At 40.5% G+C, this 24,997-nt stretch overlaps 1 protein-coding gene across 1 annotated transcript in view; it reads left to right on the top strand.

Moving 5' to 3' along the window:
* The first annotated feature begins 284 nt into the window (after positions 1-284).
* LOC137284271 (prolactin-releasing peptide receptor-like) overlaps positions 285-24,997 on the top strand; it is a 45,818-nt gene continuing 21,105 nt past the window's right edge. Inside the window, exon 1 of the mRNA XM_067816020.1 lies at positions 285-1,292. Within this exon, the coding sequence (XP_067672121.1) occupies positions 495-1,292 (798 nt within the window). The 5' untranslated portion in view covers positions 285-494. The remainder of the gene's footprint in view (positions 1,293-24,997) is intronic.

Here is a 24,997-nt window from a genome sequence, read left to right as displayed (position 1 = left end):
TCAATCAAGGAAACGCGTGAGTGTTTGTTCATGGATGACTATTCCCGACACATGGACCGGTCTGAAAAAAACCCTTCCGTTCCCCTGTCCGCATGTCAACAGGTGTAGGTGATAGCTATTGATTTTAAACGTGGAATGACGCACATATGAAACATGAACAATTGCTGTGTTCTCGGAACATGGTGACTACTCTTGATTGCGCGTATCGCTGATTTCTGTTGCACGTGCGCACGAGAGCGGCACGGGCTGTTAGAATCAATAGCTTCACGTTGCCGATACTTAGCAGACGATAGGAGAGGAGAGCGGGCTTCATTTGGTTATTTCCCGCCGTTCAGGTTGGGCCTTGAGAACGATCGCTTCGCAGGATTCTTCCCGACTTAGGATATTACTGTGGATTAATAGGATCATCGACAGCCCCATGGGACTTCCGGAAAAGGTGGCGAGAGGGATATGATAACTCCTTGCTCGCTTCTTTCCATCTCCACTTTGAGGACATGGAAAGTTGGGAGGGAAACTGCTCAAAGGTCCCATGTAAACCTCTGATGGCCGACACAACTTTGTCTCAGGTGGACAACCACACAAACTCCTCATCAGGCAATACTTCCGCCTTCGACATTCCGTTTTTGGTTCTGTCCGAGGACTCGAAAATAGGATTAATATTTTTATACTCACTGACAACCGTTCTTGCCATCATGGGAAATCTTCTCGTTGTTCTTGTGTTTTGTAAAGGTAGGCGATGTCGCACTGATATACGGCCGTTCCTCATCAACCTTGCAGTTGCTGATCTCATCATGGCCCTGTTTTGCATGCCATTTACTTTTACATCCGTCATGCTGAAAACGTGGCTTTTCTCCAAGCCCATGTGTCCTGTTGTGTTGTTCATGCAACACCTGTCAGTATCAGCAAGCGTGTTCACAAACATGGCAATAGGTATAGACAGGCTTCTGGTCGTCATGTTTCCGCTTAAGTCCCGCTTGACCAGTGCACGGGCAAAATATGTATTGGTGACAATTTGGGTATCCTCCATAGGGCTTTCGTCCGTTCAGCTGGTTGTGGGTAGGGCATATGATGTGAGAGTGGGTGATTACCATTTAATTGTTTGCGATGAAACATGGACGAGTCCCTTGTCAAGAAGGATTTTCACATTGTTTGTGCTGTTTATCACATACATAATGCCTCTCTTCATACTCTCTGTGACATATTCAATTGTGGGAATTCTATTATGGACGCGAACATCCCCTGGAAATGCTGACGAGGCTAGAGATCTACAACAATTAAAAACCAAAAGAAAGGTGAGTGCTGATTTACGTGTAAATCATACTGTGCACTTTTTTGTGTTTTGCAATGACACGTGATGTAATCATACTTTCAGACATGGTGGATTGTTAATATCTATTGTCAAAAAATGCCGAACCCGGGTTGTTCTTAATCTATAATGACGTTCCAATAATAACATCAGGACTTAATAACTTTCAAATTAATGTTTTGAATCTCTTATCTGTCTACGGTATTTTCTATAGACTATTTTCAATGTTCGTATGAAACGTTTCCTAATAATGATTATCTTGAAAGAATTTAGGGACCATTTAGATTACAAAAGGTTTAAAAGCTAATCATATGATTGATTTATCAGGCCATTCATCAGACATTAATGCCTACTCAGGTACCACGTTGGTGTTGAATTAAATCAAGTTCTGGCCAGCTGCACTTGACTTGGGTTTAACAGCAGTTTTAATAAAAAGTCACTTTTATTAGGAACATAAACATTATCGCCCAAGCTGTGAGATATAGATCTCGAACCCACCGTAGTAATACCGCACAGACGTAAACCCTGAAAACGTGCAAGAAGAAGTCATAAAACGCCATGTTCCCTTGCTCTCTGATCTGTCTAACGCTGGAAAACGTGACGATCAAACTACATCATACACGTACTAATTGGAGCCTCCTCGGATCATTCTGAAGCAGTAATTATCACTCGCTTGAATGAAACATACACCGCTTTTAAAAATATACAAAAAGTATGCCTCAAAGAGTGTATGAAAAAAGGCTGAACTGAAGTGAAATACCAATATGAAGTATGCTTACACTAGGATGTCAGTTCACCATAAAAACATAAATACATCATGTTTGTGTTTTGTAAACCCATTGTGACGATATGGTAAATATGTCACACAGGGCCACGTAAAAAAGCATACGTAAAATGAAAAGGTATAAAATAAAAGGTAAAATATACGCAGGTAAGTACGAATACAGTATGTTAAAAGGAACATGGTTAAGACATACTTTCGTATAATTCGGATGTCATAATGTTTTGCTTCCACTTGCACCTTGAAAAAATATACTTTTATACCTTTTCTATCGTAAACATGAAGCAAAACTCATAAAATATTCTTAAAATATTTGATAAACGTAGGCAAAGACAAAAGATCAAAGCATATGACATTGTGGATATTGCCAAGCGAACATTGAGTAGGCATGCCATTAACATCATCTTAGGATATACATTACGTACACTTATTTCATCGACGTTAAATGGGACGTGACATAGTTAGGTGGCGGACAGAGAGCAATGTTCCACTTGACAACTTTGATTTGACTGGGTTTCACTTTAGATTATGCCTATGTGTGTCGGTGTATATAATTATACAGATAGCACTGACAATGTGAACCGTGTCTCGTAATGCTGATATCTTGTACATTAAGTCAGACATTCAGGCACGCAATAGGTATATACGGTGTTGACGTCCAGAATTTGCCGACCTACTGGTTTCCTGTTGTCAGCACAATATACATGTCAGCCTGAACATTCTCTTACATACTTGATCGACTGCGTGTAAGCCGCTGAATACGGCTCGTCACGGTGACATGATTGTTCACAAGGACCTGCCTGTCAGCTGCTTACAAACAACAAGGGCACCTGTTGAAAACCTGTCAGACATATAGCTTTCGCATTTGTATCCCGCTGGTCATGAGCTCTGTTCATAACAGGTCCTGTGACTTTGTTGTTGTGAACAATACTGTTGTATTTGCTAGTATGTTTACACTTTATAATAGCTCTGCGAATGATGTACGATGATAAAAACCGTTTGTATTTATGCTTTCGCTACAATATATGTTTTAATCCGAATCCATACTTAGCATTCAGGTGTACTTTCTTTTCTTAAAGGATGATGAATTTATGGGAGTGCAGGTTTGTCAGTGCAGAGATATTTATCTTGGAATGGTGACTCTTGCCGCATTCGCACCTAGCTGCTCGTGTGATGTACCTCAGCACTGGAAGACACGTTTCTAGTTGTTACATTTGCAGGAGTAGCCTAGTGTTTAAAGCGTTGGCTCGTCCGCGTATCAATGTGTGAAGCCCATTTCTGGCGTTCCCCGTCATGACCTTGCTAGAATATTGCTAACAATGAGATAAAACCAAACTCAGGCAGGCAGCCATACTTGCGATTCTCAGTCTTGGCTTCAGATCATCATTAATCAACTTCATATCTTCTAAGTCGCCTTGTTGTGACGTAAGTGAAATACAAAGTGTTCTTGAAGCCTACAAACTCACCGCTAACTAGATGGTATTGCGTCAGTGATGTTATCATTACATTTTGCTTGAAAGCTCTGCATCCGACCATATTTGTTATAGTGTCGCCCCATGTATTTAATGTACTTACACAAACCGAGTTTTCATGACAAAATCACCTGGAGCGACTGGCGGCGTGGTGCTACTACGCAGGTCACTATACAGCCCCTCACTGGATCATAGATCACCCACTAGCATGACAACGACACGAGGCAGTAAGTCAGCTGCCGGACCATAACAGTGATCAATAACTACTTCTCTTTGAGTCTACTTCTGAAGTACCATCGTAATGAAACCAGCCAGTCGTGAAGTGTCCTGTGCTTATCTACCTAATACTACAAGTAATTTTTGGAGCTGTTCAGCCTCACTAACCGCCACACGGACGGTCTTCACCCATTGCGAAGTAACCAAACCAGACATTGACGAATAACCTACAGACGCTTCCACCCTCTTCCTGGTACCATTACTTACTCCTCTACCTAGTGTCCTTGGTCAAAACCACATCTCACCTTCCACCGTCTTGTTACATATGAACTGATGTATTGTAAAACAAATTCCTAACGTTGGAAAATTAATGTCATGAGTTCAATAAATCATACAAATTAGTGAAAATTTGCGAAATCTTACCAAACTTGTACACCAAAATGCACGATATTTGCATATATTTTGCATCAAATAGATGCGTGATCCTTGTGCAAAATCACCTGCATAAGGTTTGGAGTTGGTTCCACAAAGTTAGTGGAGAAATCAATCATCAATGCAACCATATCCTGACTGCTTTAAGTGACTCAAGACTTTTGATGTGAAGCATACTGCCTTGGGAATTAAAGTCATAAGAACGGCTCGCGATAGTTGTATATCCGTGGATATGCCTAGGATGAGTACCGACTGAACTGAGAAATATAATTTTCATTCATATATGAAACATTTCTAATACATATATTGAATATATTTGGATCCACTAAGGTCGTGACCTATGACCAGTCTGACCCCTGAGCATAATGCATATAGCCCCAGAAGCCTAGAGTCTACGACTGACCCGAGTTTTGAAGACGACATTTAAGGTAATCAAATTACCACTACCAGATCGCTAATGCGTTTTTCGTTTTCGAAGACCTCAATATACGCAGCACAGGTAAAAAGGTCACACTGAGGGAAGTCTATTTATTTGAACTGATAACGACTAATACCTTTTTCCAGTCTATATACTTTAACTGCCACCTCGGTGACATCTATTTCGGATGGGTGATTGAGGAGGTTAGTTTGTCTTAACACCCTTTCGACCGTCATTACAGTGTAGTAACGTTGGGTAAGCTTCATGTACCTAGGGTCAAATGTCACCCTGACGAATATTCAATACATCCATTATCTCAACACCAAACGATTCGAGTAATACTTGAGCAGAATACAAATCGACAAATGGTGTTCTAAATTCATGTAGTCAATATCGACGTCACTTTATTACAACAGGCAAAAAGATTTATTGTTGTCAATTTGTCGACACTAGGCATGTCGTTGTGATTTTCAGGCAGAATGAGGAGATTGTAATTGACGTAATTAATATATGAATCCTCAGATCAATTATGGCTCCATGGATATTATGTAACTGGCGCTCCAGATCTGTAGAGTTCCTCTATTAACTTGTAGTGCTGACGGTCAGACTGGTGGTTACCTATTCTCGCCCCATTGTTACCATGAATGCTGCTCTTGATTGCTCGTTAACTATCTATTCCTTAGTGGCAGTTGCATGTCAGATATGTTCCATACATAGCACCCTAATGAATATTTAACAGCAATCGACCTGTGGTCAAGGTTTATAGGTTGGGCGGTTTAGAGGGTAATCTCGCTGAGGACTCCGTGAGGATTAAATATTTAGAACACAACAGTGTGGTGTATTTGTGGATGTACGTGTCAACACCATGGTCTCGAAATACCGTTCAGCGTTTTTATTTGAATTTTGGCACCATGTTTTAGTGTTTGGTTTGCTGAAAAAAAACATGAAAACGATCTATATACATCATGAAGCGTGCGTCTTTTCTCTTCATCTAGTTCTTGACTCTTGAACACTCACATGCAGACATGACCAGTTTTACAAAGCAAACGTTAAATGAAGCTTAAACGGGATTCTTTACGTGGTTCATGTATTAATGTAAAATAAAGAATCGATGCATTTTATGTGTATGTTAATAAACAGCTCAATTTGCAACTACCTGACAAGGAACATTTTTAAGGGAAAAAGTAAGATCAACATCAATCTTCGTTTGTAACTTCCATCAAGCCGTTCTTATAATAATGCGTAATTGAGCCGCTGTATTGTATGAGCACCCAACAACCTTGAAGACACGTGTCGTGATGAAGTAGGTAGAAAAACACTAAACACTATAACTAAATGCCATAAATCAATGCTGCTTCACGCAACTGTGTGATGCGATAGCTAATCCCGCCTGTACATGTAATCCTTTTACGCTAGGAATACCCTTTTCTATGATGCTTTCAGGTATTAGTTTGTCCTTTTCCAGCCGAGCTTGAGAGCAGACGACCAAATATTTTCATTTCGTTTGCATTCCTTGGTAAACAGCCTATGTGAGACAAAACCGTTCACTTCAATATTTCCCGTGTTGCAGAACCCGTTTTCTTACAAGCAGACACATCACTTCACGCCAAACTAGTTCAACAGCTACATTGAAATTAGGTGACTTAGTGGAACTGACCAATCTCATAACCCATGGACGTATTGGACTGAAGGTTTGGTGATTCTTACAGCATAAGGAGATTACATCCGTAATAGCAAGCTCTGTCGGACGGGCTCTGTTGATGTAATTGGTCCTTGTTCTGTCGGAGTTCGCGAGCGCCGAGAGCATCAGTAGGCGCCAATCGTGTTGTCTTGTATACAAGTAACCTTATTACTAGGATGGGATAAAGTCTGCGCGGATAGCCTCGGGCTGTTAGCAGTACCACCGGGGAAAGAATCTCCTGCTCTTGTTGAAGAATATTAATTGAAAACAGAGTGAGATACGTTCAACAAGAGACGGGAGAGAGAGTGAGCTATAAATCTCTGATCAGATTCACATATGGCCGAAGCATAGAATTATTGGATCATTTTCATTCCTAGGCCTTCTGACCAGGACACATGGGGATGATGGATAACTTTTCCTCCTTAAAACATAACTTTGTGACACATGACATGTGTTATCCACGGCATATCCCAACTCGGCATACTCGTATAATTTACTTTGTGAGTTCGTGTTTGACCGATACATTCCTTCGGCCGTGTTATTAACATTAATGTAGATTCCACCATAACCTTAAGGGAGGATGTGTGTCTCGCAGGCACAATACAGTCTTATATGCGCCTCAGAGATATTTAAGAACTTCTTTGCTAGTGTCAAACAGAATACACTGATTGTTTGATTCGAATCCTCTGTTCTAAAGGTTTGCCTTTGGACTTACAAGGTCGTTAAACCCATCACCCTCATTCACTTATTCCAAACACTACTGTGTTTATACCATGAAGTAAAGGGATTAAGATGAAATCAGACACAAACATGTTTGTGAGGATGGCCGTCTTACAGAGCGTACATGCAATGGCAGACGAACGTGTTATGTCCTCTTTTCTCTGAAATAATTTAATTTACCATTACTAGTGTGTGACCTACTTCAGAAGGTGACAATGTTTGTCTACCCGTGATGAAGATATGTTTCAAAAGATGTTTTCATCGTATGATAGTGGGTTCGAATCCAAAACCTTATAATCCACTGAGTTTTAGATCGTCACCACTGGTGACATCTCCCTCATTAAGCTACCATGTCATATCCATGTAGCGTTACTGACTCTCTTAAAAACTGTTTGGAATACTCAGACACTATCTTAGGTATAAAACAATTTGAAAAGGCATAAACGACACTGGTCAGTTCGAGGTACCAATGTAAGTCCCAGTACATATCTGAATATTAAACGCCAGTGCCGGAGGATATCTCGATTAGCTGACGAAACAGATTCCAGTGGGTGGACAAGGTAATCTGATTTTGAAAATTACACGGGAGGATCCCCGAGAAACATGAAACCAGAAAAAAGGCAAAACCTTTAGCATCACTTAAATTGTTTGCCGACTTGATGTTTCTCCACACGCTGAACAAGGCAAAGAAAAGCATAATCTCGAGGTAATGTTGAGAACAGAGATGTATCTTTACCACAACCTGATTAGTCAAGTGAAGCGTACGCTATCACTACTTATTTACAAATTATGTCAACCACTTGCTTGTTGTTGTCTATCAAACGTCTCAGTAGACAGGAATCCTGGCATTTGATCACTCTGCAGCAAAGCGGAGGTGTAGACATAGAAACTCGCGGAATTTGGCATAAATCCATAGATTGTTTTTCTCATAAATAACGCGTGCTTGTCAATCATTTCCGGTTCGACGTTTTCAGCAGGGAGATCAGCGCCGTCTAAAGAAGACAAACATCTAGCCCGCTATGTTCACATGAGTTGATGTGCCAATACCGTTATACCCTTATCATTCCAAATATAGATTTAATTCGAGTGACGAATATTACCACCTCTTAGTGATCTCTTATTTACCTGTTATAAGACGGATCATCGCGTTCTTGACATTAAATATATCTACCTGTTCACATCACGCCACAAATATGTTCGTGGTACCATGTGGCGAGGGGTTCCCAAAGTGCAATCAAATGATGTCTTAAACATATAGGTGAGTGAATGAGTTAGTCACTTTGGATTAAACAGTGGTCTTTCAACGGTGGTCCAGTTATCTCACGCCGCCCGTCTAATTCGAGAAAATAACCTGAAGCACTGAGAAGGTTTCAGATGTGGCGAACAAGATTCGAACCCAACAATATATATTTCCCCCAGCGACATCATTGTGCGTGGCGTAATGCGACGTCTAACACTTTGGCGTCGCTATTTTCTACCAAGTCTTAGCGCGATTTGATTTATAGAACAGCAAGACTCGTCACATTCGTTTGTCGAAGGTTCAGGTTGAAAGGTCTATTTTTTTATTTCTTATCAAAGCAAACAATATACATTATGAAAAGGCACTTTTAACCAGTTTTTGAAGCATCGGGATAATGATATTGATAGTACATGATAACAAATCTCAAGGACAATAAGTTCAACAATCAAGGAGAACAGTTTGTAATGAAATTTATTTGTTTTTTTTCATTTATTTTTATGACATCTCTATAACATTTTTTAAATCATAATGATAAATATTTTTGCGAAACATTTTACGTGAGTATTGTGTTTATCACGTGTCGGTCTTGCTGTCCTTTGGTCAATACTGAAAAGCATGCCCGTGATAAGATGAGCTTGGTCCTGTTTCTGGCTAGAAACCTTCACCCAGATGTACATGTATTTGTTATAAACATTAACATCTGCTATTTTATGATTTGAGAATATTATATCACGTTATTTGTTTCCATTGACATCGTGGGACTGGCATGATAGCATAACATGGTGTCCGTCACCGTATTACTCCTTCGTCAAGTTAACGTCGCTGGGGCCGAGTACCTATATCGAGTACCTATACCGAGTACCTATACCGAGTACCTATACCGAGTACCTATATCGAGTTAAACTCAAAGCAAATGTAAATTGACGTCAATCTATACAGCCCGAGGAACCTAATGATGTGTGTTACTTTACAAAATGCGTATTTTGTTGAGCCGCATGCGTTCCACGGGCCAGACAGTATGTTCATCATTTCAAAACACACGAATGAACTGAATACCGTTCGTGTTGAACAGTCCTTCATTACAGAAACTGTTCTAAGGTAATGCAGGTCTCAACGACTGCATAAGAGATTCTGAGAGACCATGTCATGGATGATTGTGTGGTTGATGATAGCCGGAGTTCCGCACAGTTCACTGCAACATCCCAGACCACCCGATACCGAAATGAAGTAGCATGTCTCTTGAAATTATGCCGAAGTTGATGTTCATATACGAAGTAGCCTTCTGTCACATCTGGATGTACGGATCCACGATATGTTGACGGAGTCGGTTGCCATGTACGACATAGCTGCAGTGTGTCATTGAGGAACAGAATATGTACACTGTCTAAAACTGATATCCTACAAAACGTTAGTATGCCCGCTCCGCAACTGTGAGATTTTATTACGAGTTTCATCTGCTACTGAGTGCATGGCTTGATGTTAGCATGTGGAAATATACATTGGTTATACTTTATCGTTATGTTTGTGACGGGTGCTGGTTAATGCTTGCAAGTTTGCACGTACACAATGGTGTATGCCACACGCCAGCCCTAGCTGTAAATATCCGAACACCTTCTCTATTCTTCATTTCTTTTAGAAGTAAAGAACCAGGTTGCGATGACGTCAGGCTGAAGTCACGATGTGTACAGCCTCATCCACCGTTGTGAAGGTTCACACGTAGAATAAGCTAGTGTATACGCTGCATGGTCAGGGTATTGACGAGACCACAAGACGGAGGTACATTGATCCACATATAGTCATGTCATCTTGTCCCCCCAGTAGCCTGTGCTAGACGTGACTCTGACATCTGTGATACACCCGTAACTCATTACACCTTAAACAGCGACCCGTCAACTCCGTGTCTTGTACATACTCAGATAGTTAGGTGTTCACTCGTCGCCCAGTAACTGAGGACAGGCTAGTTCTGAAGGGCGCCAGTCAACTGCACATTGTAGTTGTATAAACAAGTGTAACGGTAATCGAACACAACTATTTACAGCAATAGTTGCCAGTGTATTACTATAACTTGAAAGGAACCACAAAGACTAACACATACGTTTGTCGGCATCTCAAGGTTCTGAACAATGTCGTCTCAACGGTGTTACAAACATGGAGTATTTTCGGTCGAAATGGAAAGCAAGTACAAGGAAACATAAATATCATAATAGCCATCCGATATTTTAATACCAGCGATATTCCCAAGCTTGTTTATGCCCAAGCTTAAATGCGAACTTGATGCTATCAATGGATGCCGATTCACACCAAAGGACCGTTACGGCCTTTGTTTCAGTGTTTCTGTAACGAATGGATGACGTATTTATGGTTTGCAGACTTTTTTGTCCCTCGGTGCGGAGCGGGGAACTATGTTTTCAGGAGCGTCTGCACGTACGTCCGTACATGCGTACGTACGTATGTACGTTCATCCCTATTCTTGTTCACGCGATATCTCATGAACTATTGTACCCAATATCTTCAAATTCGGTGACAGATACACTACCGGATTGCGCACACACTAGTGAGGTTTTGAGACCTTGAGCATATTTTCAAGGTCACCACGACACTTTGAACACTCTTTAACATATCTCATGGACTATTTTACAACAGTACTGTTGTCTTCGGTTGCAAAGAGCTGTGAATGTTGAATGTAGGAAGGTAGTGCTGGAAGAACAAAAAGTATGTCAGTGGTCGGGTATGTTTAACATGTACAATGTACCCGCCGTCACAACAAAAAGTAGTAGACAGACGTTAATGATGTAGTCGCAAATAATAGTTCCTAATTATAATCCATTGTCCAAGTAATTTGTGTAGATCATGAAGCTGCTGAAGGAGTCATTATGATCGCATTAAATTTCACCATCAACAGTTGCTTGATGAGTGAGTAAGTGAATAAGTTTAGTCTTACATGGCATTCAGCAATATTCAAGCTATATGTCGGCGGTCTGTAAATAATAGAATCTGGATCAGACAATCCATTGATCAACAGCATGAGCATCGATCTGCTACACTGGCAACCGATGAAGTGTCAACCAAGTCAGCGAGCCTGAAAACACGATCCCGTTAACGTTGGTCGTCTGTTACGGCAAGCATGTAGCCGTCTTTTGTGGCAAGCATGAGTTGCTGAAGGCCTATTGTATCCCGGATCTTCACGGGTTTGGGGCAGGTTAAGGACAGTGTTTCACTAATTACATCAAAAAGAAAGGGTTATTAAGGATTGATGAAATATGATCTCCAGTTCTCCAAATGTACTGGACAAATCTTACTGTTGTAAGGCAGTTGTAATCCAACAGAGCTGATACCGTTCATCCATTACAGAATGGACGTGGACAACGTGCCATGAAAGTTGTCTCTGAGACTACAGGCTGTGTTCTTATGTCTAAGATACGGATCTCTCCATAAGCAATTATTTAATGTCAAACTAGTACATGAATAATAAGATGCAAATTGAGAAAAAATATTATTTTTTCACATATGATCAAAGTTGTTGTTTTTTTAACAACCTCCTCATTCCATAAACAATGTATTTTCGTTACCATTTGTGTGTACGTGGATTTGAACGAATTCTATTCAAGCTCAAGATGTAACTGACAATTTGTGCTATTTGAAAGTTGTTATTGCAAATTTCCCTGTGTAATGTAGGGTGAACGTTATTCGTATGTTTGTAGGATCACATGCAGTGTCCCAAATGTCCTGGTATGAGGTTTTTTACGACCATGGAAAGAGTTTTGCCGCTTTTGTTCACATTAATCGGACCAACCTTATCTCGGTGACATGTGATATTTATAGCAAGGCTTTATGTTATAGCAATTTTGGAATGCTTTGAACACGGTCCATGACCGTTCGCGCGTCACGAATGCTAGGCTCTTTAGATGTTGCTATTTTCTGCCTGAACTGCAACATGCTTTTATATTCTCGTTTTTTGCACTGAGAGAAGGTTGTTTGTGGCTAAAGTATTACCTATAAATGGAGATGGCGTGCTTCGCCCCCTGGAACCCAGGTTTCACATGTCAGTTCCTGTGTGAGAAACCTGACTGAATGTTCAGGATAGTAAATGTGATAAAATTATGAACGTTGTCCTTAAAGACGTACTTTTACTGTTGCTCATTGGAGGACTACGAACACGTGTAGCAATGCTGCATATATGCAATGCATATATACATGAAATACTATTTAAAAGAGATCATCAACAGTCCACCAGAATTCCCATTGGCCTTAACTACAATTATTGCCTGACATAAATACACGACAGCGAAACCCATGTTCCATGTTCTGCTACAGAGCACATTACATTTGTCAAGTTTTCAAATGTATCCATCGGTGATACAAAAACTAAAACATTCTCTTTATATCGTTGCAGTGTTACAATGTCACAGTGTACCAAGACGCCCGCCGCACAGAGAACGCAACACAAAAACATAACCAAATAATTCACACTGGATACAAAAACTAGATGGCATAAACATGAAAGAAAAAATCTGAACAGGCGAAAATAAAATGTAGTACGATATCTCGAATGTCTAAAGTGTACCTTTAATATCTCGAACGAGCTGTATAACTGGAATAATACGTTTTGTCTCATTTGCTAAGAACATTTTTACTTTTGTCTCTGCCTTTGACTTAGCGCATAGGAATCGCACATATTCACTCGTTCGTTTTCATTGATTATGACGTGAGTCAACCGAACCCGACAGATACGTGCTTCTACACAGGTATATTTCTGTACACATAGTTTTTGTTCCGATCCAGATACTGATTTCAGTCTTATTTACACTTTCCTCACCACTTACATGCTCTATAATTGACATGGGTTGAACAGTTGACGTCAGAATAGACGCAGAACAGCAGATTTCGGCTCTACTTTTTGTTGCTGTCTGTTCTATCACATCATATGCTGAAGTAACCAATTCCTAACAAAATGCGAAACTTCGTTAAGATCATTAACCGACCTCAGCTCATTTTAGAAATAGTGCTATTTAAGGTTCATTTGAAATGGTGTCGCTTAACTGTAGCACTTGTCAAGTCACAGGCTATGATTGTTACAAACTGAACCGGGACAGCGGCATCGCTCTTGAAATTAGCTGGGTCCACGACGGATGGCTTAACAGTTAGCAATGTTCCGTTGCGAGTACTGATTGAATAATGTTCTACCTTTATTGAATATTCAATGGCACAAATGGAGCCGTAGTGGCTAGATTAAGTTTCCTTAATTGTTCTGAATAGTGAAGTGGTGTGAAGATCAATAGAAAGACTTTGGTTTCTTGTAACTATCCACGAAGACCTCGTCGCCGCCATCATGGATATTGCTTCTAACAAAAACCTCCCTCTGCCGTGCAGCGGAGCTGACAGGGAGCACTGTAAAAAAGACACGTGCAATCATGTTGTCCAACTTGATGCCAAGTAGCGTTGTCTTCAGAGCGTTAAGTGCTAAGAAAATTGATATAGAGGACAAAATTGGATTCAAAAGTCAAGTAGTTATCGTCGTCTGAAAATATTTACTTTAGCTGTCTGCTTTTCTCCCCTCGATACTAACAGTTTATGAAAGCAGGTTTTGATCACCGTTCATGTGTTCCTTTTGATGTTTTCGTAATGTTCGTTCAGCCTTTTTGTCTTATTGGTGCTTAAATGATATCCCATTTCATCGTAAAGGATCTGACTTGATTTTCCCAGGAGCATGACGTGGTGAATTAATCTCAATCAGTTTTGATTTCGCATTAACTGGTAATTGATTTGCAAATTGTACCAATCAGAGCCCTCAAGGGGATAATGTTTCGAAATGATGAATTAGGCTGGGGTGCGAAAGAGTACGGTTTTTAACCCTATGCAATACATCTGCAGAGCAACATTAAGTAGTTAATGTACTGGGGTAAAAAGGTAACACTGACAGGCTGCTTTTAACTCTTCCTTTGACTGATGTATCCTCTTGTCAGAGTCTGACGCTGGAGCTGGGACATCCTAATGGTTCGTCATTCTGAGGATTTCGTTTCGATTTCAAACGAAAAAAAAACTTCGTGTTTTCTGTCCTTTCATTCTATTCCTTGAATATTACTGAACTATGTATGTAGGCAACCTCGTGGTGGCGAGGCTCGATTCTTCAGAGCGAACTTCACAGCAACTTCCTCTGTGGGAACCATGTATGTTAAATTTGCAATTCTCAAGTCGACTTTATTGGGGCCTACTTTGGGCGAAATCAAATTTGTTTTCCTTGATGTTTAGGTGATAACTTTACGTTAAACATTGTTGACGTTGACGTGTCTGACAACACGTTCATATTACAGCCCCATTCCGTGAAGCATTTCATGTCAAATATTTAAAAAACCCACGGAGGTACGGAAGAAAAGTTACATCAGATGATAGTAAAGTATCAGAAACGTGATATTGTAGGCAAAATGAACCCCGTTGGATGTATGCCCGATCATATTCGGGATTGTCTTGAGAAATCAAGTTGATTAATTCATATGAATGAGTTTGACTTTTCATAGCATATGTGGTAAATAGTAGGAAGCATTAGTCAATCATAGCACAAACTCATCTGGCATTCTGCAACAAATGCAAATCTCAGTGAAATGACCGTGTTACATCGTTAAATTATATAAATAATTAAAGTTAAAATTAAAAGCATTAATAGCTGTGATACCTCTTTATTGAATTTCCCCTTCTTTTAAATAGTGTAGTATGTAGTTAACTACTATACTACTGGTGCATATACACTGTTTACATGTAATCTATTCTCTTCAGCAATCCAACCATGACCTTTGATCGGCAGATTATTCTTGCAAGTTCTGTATTTCATTGCACATGCAGCAATTCAATTCAATTTTCAAGTGAGCAACGACAAGGGAAAATTGGCATACTATTGGACGGATCTGGATTTAGAAAATTTATGCCATAAACTCTTTAACTCGTTCTCCACACACCTCAAATCCATGGGTTGAAGCTCTAAGACTATGCATGTTAAATATATCTTTTCAAGCATTTTCACATTTTACATCTATGTCTTTAAGTAAATGAATGGTATAGCAGGATACGATCATGTTAATCTAATTCATATAACCTTGTGTAACAAAGATTCAATTACCCCGGACAAGACAGAGGACGTTGGAGGTTAAGTCAGTGTGCGCTTATCACGCTCATTGCTACCTGTGTGAAGGTTGTTGGGTCGGTTGTTATTTAACGCAACACTCAGCAATATTCTCGCCCTTGACACGTTCTCCATGTGTCTCAGTGTGTCACATGGCAGTAACAGTGCATACCGTGTCTACATACTCACCATCCCGACATGTGTCACGACCATTCCTAGTGTCTCACGGTATCACATGGCACATGACAATGTGCTCGTTGTAGCTAATAGTTACCCTTATCGGAACCTGCAACGTTATCGGAACGTTACAACCTGCACTGACTGTAATTATTCTCTTTAGTCCACGAATAGACTGTCTCGAAGTGGTTAACACATTCCTGTACATCAGTAAGTAGTATTGATTTTAAAAGGTAAAACGTTCTTCATAACACACGCACACGCACACGCACACGCACACGCACACGCACACGCACACGCACGATACAAATATAGATCAATACAACTCAGTATCAGGAATCAGCATAAACTTTACGATTCCGACTAATGCACGATTCATTAGAAATCACAAGCGTTTTTTCTTTACATACTCCAATCGATCGGTGGTTAATTATCATTTTATGTTAATATTTGGCATGTTGTGATAATGGTTGTTGTTTTGGGAGACAAACTAATAATCGTCAACGTCTTCAGATTCATCCTACGGTGGTCATGTCCAATGTTTAGAGGTGTTCAGTTGTGACGCACACGTGGCATTAAAGATTACTTTAGAGGGTCAGTGAACTTTCCCTACTCTCTCTTGTGTAATGATGTACCAACTGACGCATGTACAATTTCCTTCCCATGGCGTCACTGACAGTTGTCCGTGGCATGTATTGTGGAACGGAAGTATTCAGTGACGCTCACTAATAGAGAGTGTAACAGGAAACTCGGCTCACATGGTCAAACTGTTTAGGCGTTGTCCAATTCCGATTGGAAAATGTCAAACACATGTAGTTGTTATCGTACGCTCCGGTGGAACGATGATACAGTTAACATGCATCGATGGCATTAATGAGTGCCAAAAGTACTTTTACGCGTACACGCAGATTCACTTAGCGGCGTTCTTGGCATTTTTCTCCGATTCCTACTTTTGAGAATTTGAACCGCGAGAGATTTCAATTTAATCAAGCAGGAACGTTACTTAGTCCTTAATATTAGGTTTCACATATCCTCACAACTTTAGCTGGTTTACCAAACCAAATCACTGCTCTTCAACTTTTGCACATATGACATAGGAGTCAATTGTCTACAGATTGATTGTATGCCTTGCTCACTCGCCCATACCATTGTTTGATGAGGAAAGTAGGTATTGTAGTGTTTCCGAGTTTCCCCATGGCCTTACGCCTAACTGCTGCATGGAGTCATGCACACTTGTTTATCGAATTAGCGTTCGTGATTTCGAAATAAAAGTTAATAAAACTACACGGGTTTCTGTTTAGAAATGCTGCAAGGTAACTTTAGCTGTAAAAAGCAGGATCATATCCCCCCGTCCAAACGTAATCAATATCTAATCAATCTTAGATGCAACTATCTTCCCCACAAAGTTATCAATAGAGGAACAGATATTGACGTGCTATATAGATATACGCATCACTGAATCGACAGATGTAGTTCCTCGTTCCATTAGGCTTGTAATCCCATACCTTCAAAGCTGTTGTTTTCTACAGTTCAAGGGTTCATGACCAGACAATCATAACAGCATCCAATGAAGCCAAGCATGTATCGTCACCAGAATTAAGTCATTCCAGTCCTCTTCCAGGACTGAAACAAAAACACATGATCAAAGAATTTCCACATTTGCCTTTTGTATATCATGTAATGTTTGTGGACTATTAAAAGGTCTCTTTTAAAAATTTTAGTCTGATATGATATTTCTTCAACTGTTTTCAAACCAACATGTTTACGCACGTCATGTTTGATGCACCACATATTGAAGCATTACATGCCATTGTATTTTATACTCCGATGTATCAGGATCTATATTCAAGTAACAGATTATGCCTTGCGAAATGTCATACATTCTTTACTGTGAAATATCTTATTATTTCCCTGAAATGACTTATCACATAATTTCAAACCTCTGCAGAGGCAACATCAGTTCGTCTGACGTACAGTGTATAATGTACTTGCACGCAGAAGCCTATTGGCTGTTTCCTTGGAAAGCAGCACCAAAACAACTGTTCAATTATGTTATTACCCTCCCCGCGAGCTGAGAGATCAAGGTCATGATGACGTCTATAACACGGTGGTGTCAAAGTATAAAACGAAAACTCTCATAAGTCGATCCTGATGAGGAGGACAAGATGACTGTCAGAGAGACGAGCTACCCTGCTCCAGTCTACAATACGGATTCACATCAATGCCGGGGACAGTCAAAATTCCTTTCATCATATGCTGAACACAATGCTTTCGTCCTGTCCAGCATGGTGAGGTTTATCACGATGGTCTGAGTTAACCCACGATTTTGACTGCATTGATTCATAAGATAAATGACTACATTTTCAAGCCCTTCTCTGAGCTGTTTTATTCTTTAAGTAAATATACTACCTCAAACTACCTCAAATATTGCAACATATGTCATATTTCGGATTTCACTTTCTTAGTAAAGTACAAATTCTGGTACTTTTTTTCGGTTGAGTCCCATCCGGGATTCGAACCCGCACCCTCAGAGTCAGGCACCTAATCGCCAGCACACAAAGTCAGCCGCCTAGCCCGCTCAGCCACCGCGACTTCCACTACCTCAAATATTATTATTCCACAGCTCATTGAACAAACCTGTTAACCCTACCAATTGATGTATGCATCATGTACCACGCTCGTGGCCTAACTAGGAAGGTTTTTCGCTAAGGCACAGTTAATGAGCGTCTAATCAGAATTACCAAAAAGCTTGGCCCAAGAAGAAATGGAGAACTATCTTGATCTGAATCAAAATCTTATATCTTAACTGTGATAAGAGGTCCATTAACCAGAAAATCATACACTCAAGACTCTTGTGAGGTCTCAATTTTGAATGACGTGTTTATATCTCTTATAACATCATGCATCCCTACTAGTTACACCTTGTGAGAGATGCTATGGTATAAAGTATAACATTTATACAAGGAAACTACACCAATAAAGAAAAGCAAGAGAATTTGCAAGATTGTAGGATCTTCGGTTGTGTTGGTCAGCTGTGTGGAGACAATAGACTGGCTTCCAGTATCATTTCCGGTTTAAATATGTGAAGTAATCATATCCATTTATTGATACAATATGTGATTCCTTTTCCCTGTACGGTACAATACGTTAGTTACTGATCCACTGCCATCACCAGGTTCGCCGTCATGTCGCCCATAACAAATCTTTGTACTTGAAGGTCGTGCGCTAATTGACCGATATGCTTTAGTTTCATGAGCAGCATTGAACAGTTGTGCTGTGCACAGGCAAACCAGCCTTATGACTTACGAGTACTTATCCTATAACATACCGTCGATTGCCTGTGTTACTCCTAGACGGGAGGGGTGCTTCTGGTATTCTGGATTCAATACTGCTCGTGAAAAGTGAAAGAAAGTGGGATTTATTGTTCCAGATTATTGCACCGCACAGAAATAGGTAGGAAACACTGTGTCTGGTCCTGGGTTTGCTCAATGTGACAGCAGGAACCATGATCCTGGACCCCGATCCACAAAGCGTTTGTAACGTGACGACCCGTCGTAACTATTGCCTATCCTGTGCTTTCGAATATTTTGGGGATCGGGACCACGTTTTACAAAACGATCGTAACATTCCGACTGTCGTAGCTCCTATGGTTCAACATACGACAGTCGTAGTGTTACGATCACTTTGTGAAGCGGGGTCCGGGCCCTTGAATAACTTGTCGGGAAATTCAATCATCAATCCACGCTCTGGCAGGCGCACATGCTGCTCTACATGATCACATCTTTACACATGTAGTCAACTCAGTTAGGACTTTATGTGTCTGTATCTGCATCCCTGACAGCCGAGCGCTTAGTTCAGTCAGTGTTGTAACTAGACAAGTCATAATTACTGGACGATATATGGACCATCCCAAAACCCAGTTATTGTATATTTCTTCTGCTCCAGTTTCTGTCAATCATACTCCGCCTGCGTGTTACCTCAGCTGTTTCAGCCTGGCATATAATTACCCAGTACAAATGTGCTCTTTATTCATGCATGCGTTATCAAGCATCTCCGCACCTCCCCGTGGAGATATGTATCTCATAGGAACTGTCACCACGGTCGCTGGTATTCATACCATAAAAGAAGCCATGGATGGTCCGATATCCAGTTTCATCGGCATCCTTGCGTTGTCAGTGAGAATTACTTTCTCTGTGTGGGTCTTTTTAAAGCAATATTAGTTTAAGATTCCCATATAAAATCTATTTAGTTTGTTTCTTCATAATTTTCAATAATTAAAATTGTAACCCTTATTAACTCTGGTGTTTTGGGTGGGGTGGTCAGGTTTCAGAATTGGTTGACAGCGTTGGGTCTTACCAATGCTATTGATCACTGGTTTGTCTGACCCAGACTCTATTGTTGTAAGATTTTTGTTTCATGGTTTCATGGCGTACTGCTTGGTGCGGTGGCAGGCGATGAATCACTTTCTGAAGCTTGTGACGCATGGTCGTTGTAACTGTTAACGTTGGGTGTTTGCGAACATGTCTTCATCACTGACTTAAGAATATCCATTAAAACAATGTTTTCATTGTGTTCTTTTTGCGCCTACGGAGATATTTGTTTCGTCATATGAGCGCAAGTATTCATTCTCTGGCATTCCCGTTTTTAATGTATTTAAATTCTATTTGTTTTTCAAAGTGTTTTGTGTTTCCTTTTTAAATTAAGTATACCCCCTTTAGATTTGAGCTTCTGTAATGACATAAGATTAGTCCGTCTTACGCAGGTAAACGCCTCGTTCGGAATTCCAACTCGACAACCGACGTTGTTTTAATCACTTATATCAGCAGCGTTCTTCTAATAAGGGTCGCTTCTCCCATTGACATGTAATGAAGAGGGTCAAAAGGCGTCGCCCTGTCACATTATTCTTCCCGATTGTGCTGAGGTCTTCTCATATTGGTCGCAGCTTGACCCAAGGAATGATGATATATAGAGATCACTTGCTCTCGATATTACTGGTACAAATGAAGCGAAAAATGTAGGCTTTACGGAGGCTATCGTAACATCCCAGTGACCTAACGGTAAAGAATTATCAATGATAGTTACTGATGTACGAGACCATGTCACAGTCAATATCATTAACGACTGGACATGGCTGCCGCTGAAATTCCTGGCAGACACCTTTGCTTCACTAAGGCCAATGACAAATCACATACCAGTAACCTACATTTTCAAGCTTAGAGCAAATACAAGATTCCAGCTGATCTGCATTTTTCATCGTTATCAAATATTTTTACAAAAGTGAAAAGACACGGTCTGTACGCGTGACCCGAATGTTACAACATACATCAAAAGCGTGTAATGCTGAATAATCAGTGACTAATAGATCAACTCAAATCAATATTCGCAATTACAACAGAAAACCTTGAATATCCAAATCATTAATGAATGCATTCATGCATGGAATTTTATGATGTTGAAATATGGAACGTATTGTACAAGTTGGCATCCATAAAGTCTTTTGTTCTCAAATGCACAACTGCTTTACAGTGTATATCTTATGTACGAAATGGACCGACAAACATCAACTGAGCTCCCCGATAGGCATGTCAATATCCACCATCTGTAACGCGTGTTTTCCATATATCACTTCAAGTCGGGGTCACCTGGTCCCGTTAACACATATACTGTTTCTCAACCCTGTATCCACATATTCACGTCTTAATTGTGTCGACGTGCACTCTCGGCCTGATTATGTTCTCAGATAAAGTGTTGAACCTTATCGCAAACCGGTAACACATATATATTAAAGATTGCTTGTTCCTTGTTCACACAGATCGTCCCTTCGTCATGGACATATGCTTTATCCAGGCGATTTTATTTCACACGTTGAAATTAACTCTTAATATGTCAATATAACATGTATCGCTTACAGATCGTCTAAATCCTCATTGAATACAACATCCATAAAGACTGCAGCTAGATGCGTGTACAGCTGCACACTTGCACACATACACGCCTCTACCCAGCAGGTGTTACAAAGATCGCCCTATTGCCCATTAGGTGCAATAGCTCACCCGAGCCGAATATAGAAGGAAAGTGAGTGGTGGACGGTTTCGAATGCTGGAGGAAATTTCTGTCGACAGGTATAATGATACTTTAAATATCATTGTGGTTCACATGTTCAAGGGATACGACACTAAAGGAAAACATAACCATCTTCAGGTGTTACAGGATAACAACGAAATACTCGCTCAGGGATTGTCATCTCGGTTGGTCTGAAACAATTTGAGTTCACGATTTAATTTATACCCAGACTAGTTTCAAAATCAACGTGAAAAAGTGTTATCTCCAAATTGAACGAGTGTATAATGTGTTGTTTCCTATAGCGGAGGTGCCTCGATAACGTGAAAACATATCATTCCGTTCCACATGTTCCCATCATGACCTCCTCTTGAACATGTTTGTAGAGACCAGACCATGTTATCAAACCCATGCCATCATAAGGATATGCTATTATCTAAATTTGAAAAACAAGTGACACAAGTCATAACTAGAACATTTACCTGATAATAGTAACTTTCAATGACGTCAATCGTTAAAAGTTCATGCGAGAAGTAGTTTTGAATGTTCAAGGTTAAACACTTACCAGATTGCATGCGTCATTCGAGGGGCCATGCAATAGGTTTCAGTACAAGGACCAGGGTTTCATCCCAACATGGAAACACTGTTTGAAACATAGTCTTCTTCCGATGACTGCACGCATGGCAAAGTCAATAGTATGTCAATAGTCACAGGATGTTAAAAGACGGTAATTATTGTGGCTGTGCTTGGTCCCCTGTATCAGAGGACTGGGCCTCTTGGATTCTTTATAGTCATCCCTTCTCCAACCACTTGCTCATACACTCGGACATATCCGTCACAATTTAGGGGCAGTTGAACCCCTTGTACCTGACCCTGACGATATTGCTTTAGATATCTTTATCAGCACAGATATTCGTAACTATACACGTGCAACATAATTAAGCAAGCCCCGATTATGTTCATATTGCCGTGAAACTAAGCACCAGTTGCCATCCGTGTGCATATTTGAAATCTTAAACGCCATTACAAAATGCAATGAAAACGGCAACGATGTTTTGTCAACAAAATGTGTCCGTGCACAATTAGGAAGCACGTCCTGCTTGACTGTTGAATATTCCATTTCAAGAGATAAGTATTTTAACTCATGAACTTTGAAGAATCTTTTTAAAGATATTAGTCCTCATTTAATTATTTCATTTTTACAAGCGTTGGATTTGATGACGGATTTGTAAATAGATAAAGATTTTACTGTCTGAAGTTTGAATTGGTGAGTCAGACAGTTCGTGGCTGTATCCTCGAGGGGGGTTGAAGTACTGTGAAGTTGTCCTCCTGGGTACTTAAGTCCCAAGGCATTCAGAGTGAATTTATACTTTCCACTGTTTTAATCGTAGCAGATGCGTTTTGTTTTCGGCTGAATGTGTCTGAATTGCTGGCAGCTGAAGGGATGATGTTAATCCAACTGGGGTTCATGGAGGTGGCAAAGGTATTGTGGGTCCCTATGGTCCATAGCGTGGTGATCTACCTTCAGTTTTTGGTGATCCATAACCCGTGTTTTGTATAATTATAATGTCATCTTTAATTACACTGGTTTAGTTTCACATGCTAGTTTTATGTTTATATCTGTGATAATCTAGTATTTGTACTGTCCTTCGATGGCAGTTTCTTACGTACTAAATTTATTAATTTTAATATTGATATATATGCTATAGTGTTCTCGTCACGATATGACTGCAATATTGCCGATATGACGCTAAATATTAACTCAGTCACTCACTGTAAATTAGGGGGTTGCAGAGTTCCAAAATTGGAGAGGTGGGAGTCTCTCAGTCTGAAATGTTTTCTATCATTTTCCGACAACCAATCACATGCAAAATGTTAAAAGCGTGTTTATACACCTTCTGCACGGATGACTGCTTTAACAATTGATACCCCACCTCATGCTTGTCGTATGTACGTGGATTTGCTCTACAGACAGCTGCTGCCACCCAGGGCGCCAAGCTGCTCCCAAACATGGCACGTCTTGTACAAGCTAATCCATTGCTTACGCTTGTCGTCCAGGAATGATCCAGATAGGGTCCAATACGTTCAAATCCGGGCTCATAGCAGGGCATTCAAATTTGGTATAACGCTGTTGGAGAAAAACTGTCAACAGTCGGGAACGATGTGGTCGGGAGTTGTCACCCATAAATACAGGGCGAGTGTCTGGTGGGTGGTTATCAAAACGTAACACAAGAACGGGATCCATAATGTCCCGGATGTCGTGATTGCCATTGGGATCGCCACGAACAGTTACCAATTCCGGTTTACAGTCATGGGAGAGATAACCCCAGACCATGACAGATCCTCAATCGTAAGGAACCAGTGCTCTGATTTTCCTGGCCTCACAACCACTATTCTTGGTCATCCACACTCAATGGCGCCTGTCTGTAACAAGTGACTCTCATCCGGCCAATGCACCTTCCTCCATGACGTCAAATTCTAGTGACGTCGGGGTAAACACTCCAAATGAGATCGTTTGTGAATATTAGTCAATCTTAGACTCCTGATCGCCAGTCCTGCCGTCATACACTGGTGCACTTTGTGTGGTTTCTTCTGGCAGTCCTGTTGCATGGACATCTGTTGGGGGAGCCATATAAGTGACTGACGTCTCATGACATACCGGCATCCTCCATTCCTGGAGTCTGTTGTTCTGGTAGTAGTTCCACTGTAACAGATACTGGTAAAATTATTAAAAGGTTACTGAGTTTTATAGTCAGCCGCTTTGAGTTAATAGTGCTTTTTGAGGCAATTTTGGGTAGTCTGTTTAAACTGCAGATTATGAGGTGTTTTGACAATTGATATAGCAAAACCCTTGTGATGGGGGAACCTGTGTAGGTTTTAGCTGGTACCATGTTTTGTATGGAATACTTGTCTTCTGATCGCTTTAAGCAACTTGGCAGACACGCTCACTGCAACAGCATGCGGAACTATATAATACCACTCAAGATACGTACATTGAAACATATCTGAATCTAAACAATACAATAATAAGAGGACGTACGTTCCAGTGACTTTCATACAACAAGTGATGTGTATCTTGTGCAAAGGCACTACACACATACAGTCCACTAATGGAATGGTGCTGATATTTATATCTGTGTAAGACTAGCGTCGATGAAACACACGAACTGAAGATGGCACATATGTGTGATTCGTGTACAGATGACGCAGAGCGTCATTGTGAGAGCATTATTCACTGTTGCGAGTGTTTCCTGCGCCTGAGTGGGGGATGAACCTGCGAACACAACCCGCGATGGAGGTTCTGTTTTTCATATTATATTTAAACGAAGTTCTTTTCAGAGTTGTGGTTTATCTGCAAACATCCTCAGGACGTTCAAAGT

The sequence above is a fragment of the Haliotis asinina genome, chromosome 5, assembly GCF_037392515.1.
Source record: "Haliotis asinina isolate JCU_RB_2024 chromosome 5, JCU_Hal_asi_v2, whole genome shotgun sequence".
NCBI classification, from domain to species: domain Eukaryota; kingdom Metazoa; phylum Mollusca; class Gastropoda; order Lepetellida; family Haliotidae; genus Haliotis; species Haliotis asinina.
Note: the sequence above shows the minus strand (reverse complement) of the source record. Positions and strands in the feature narration are given on the sequence as shown.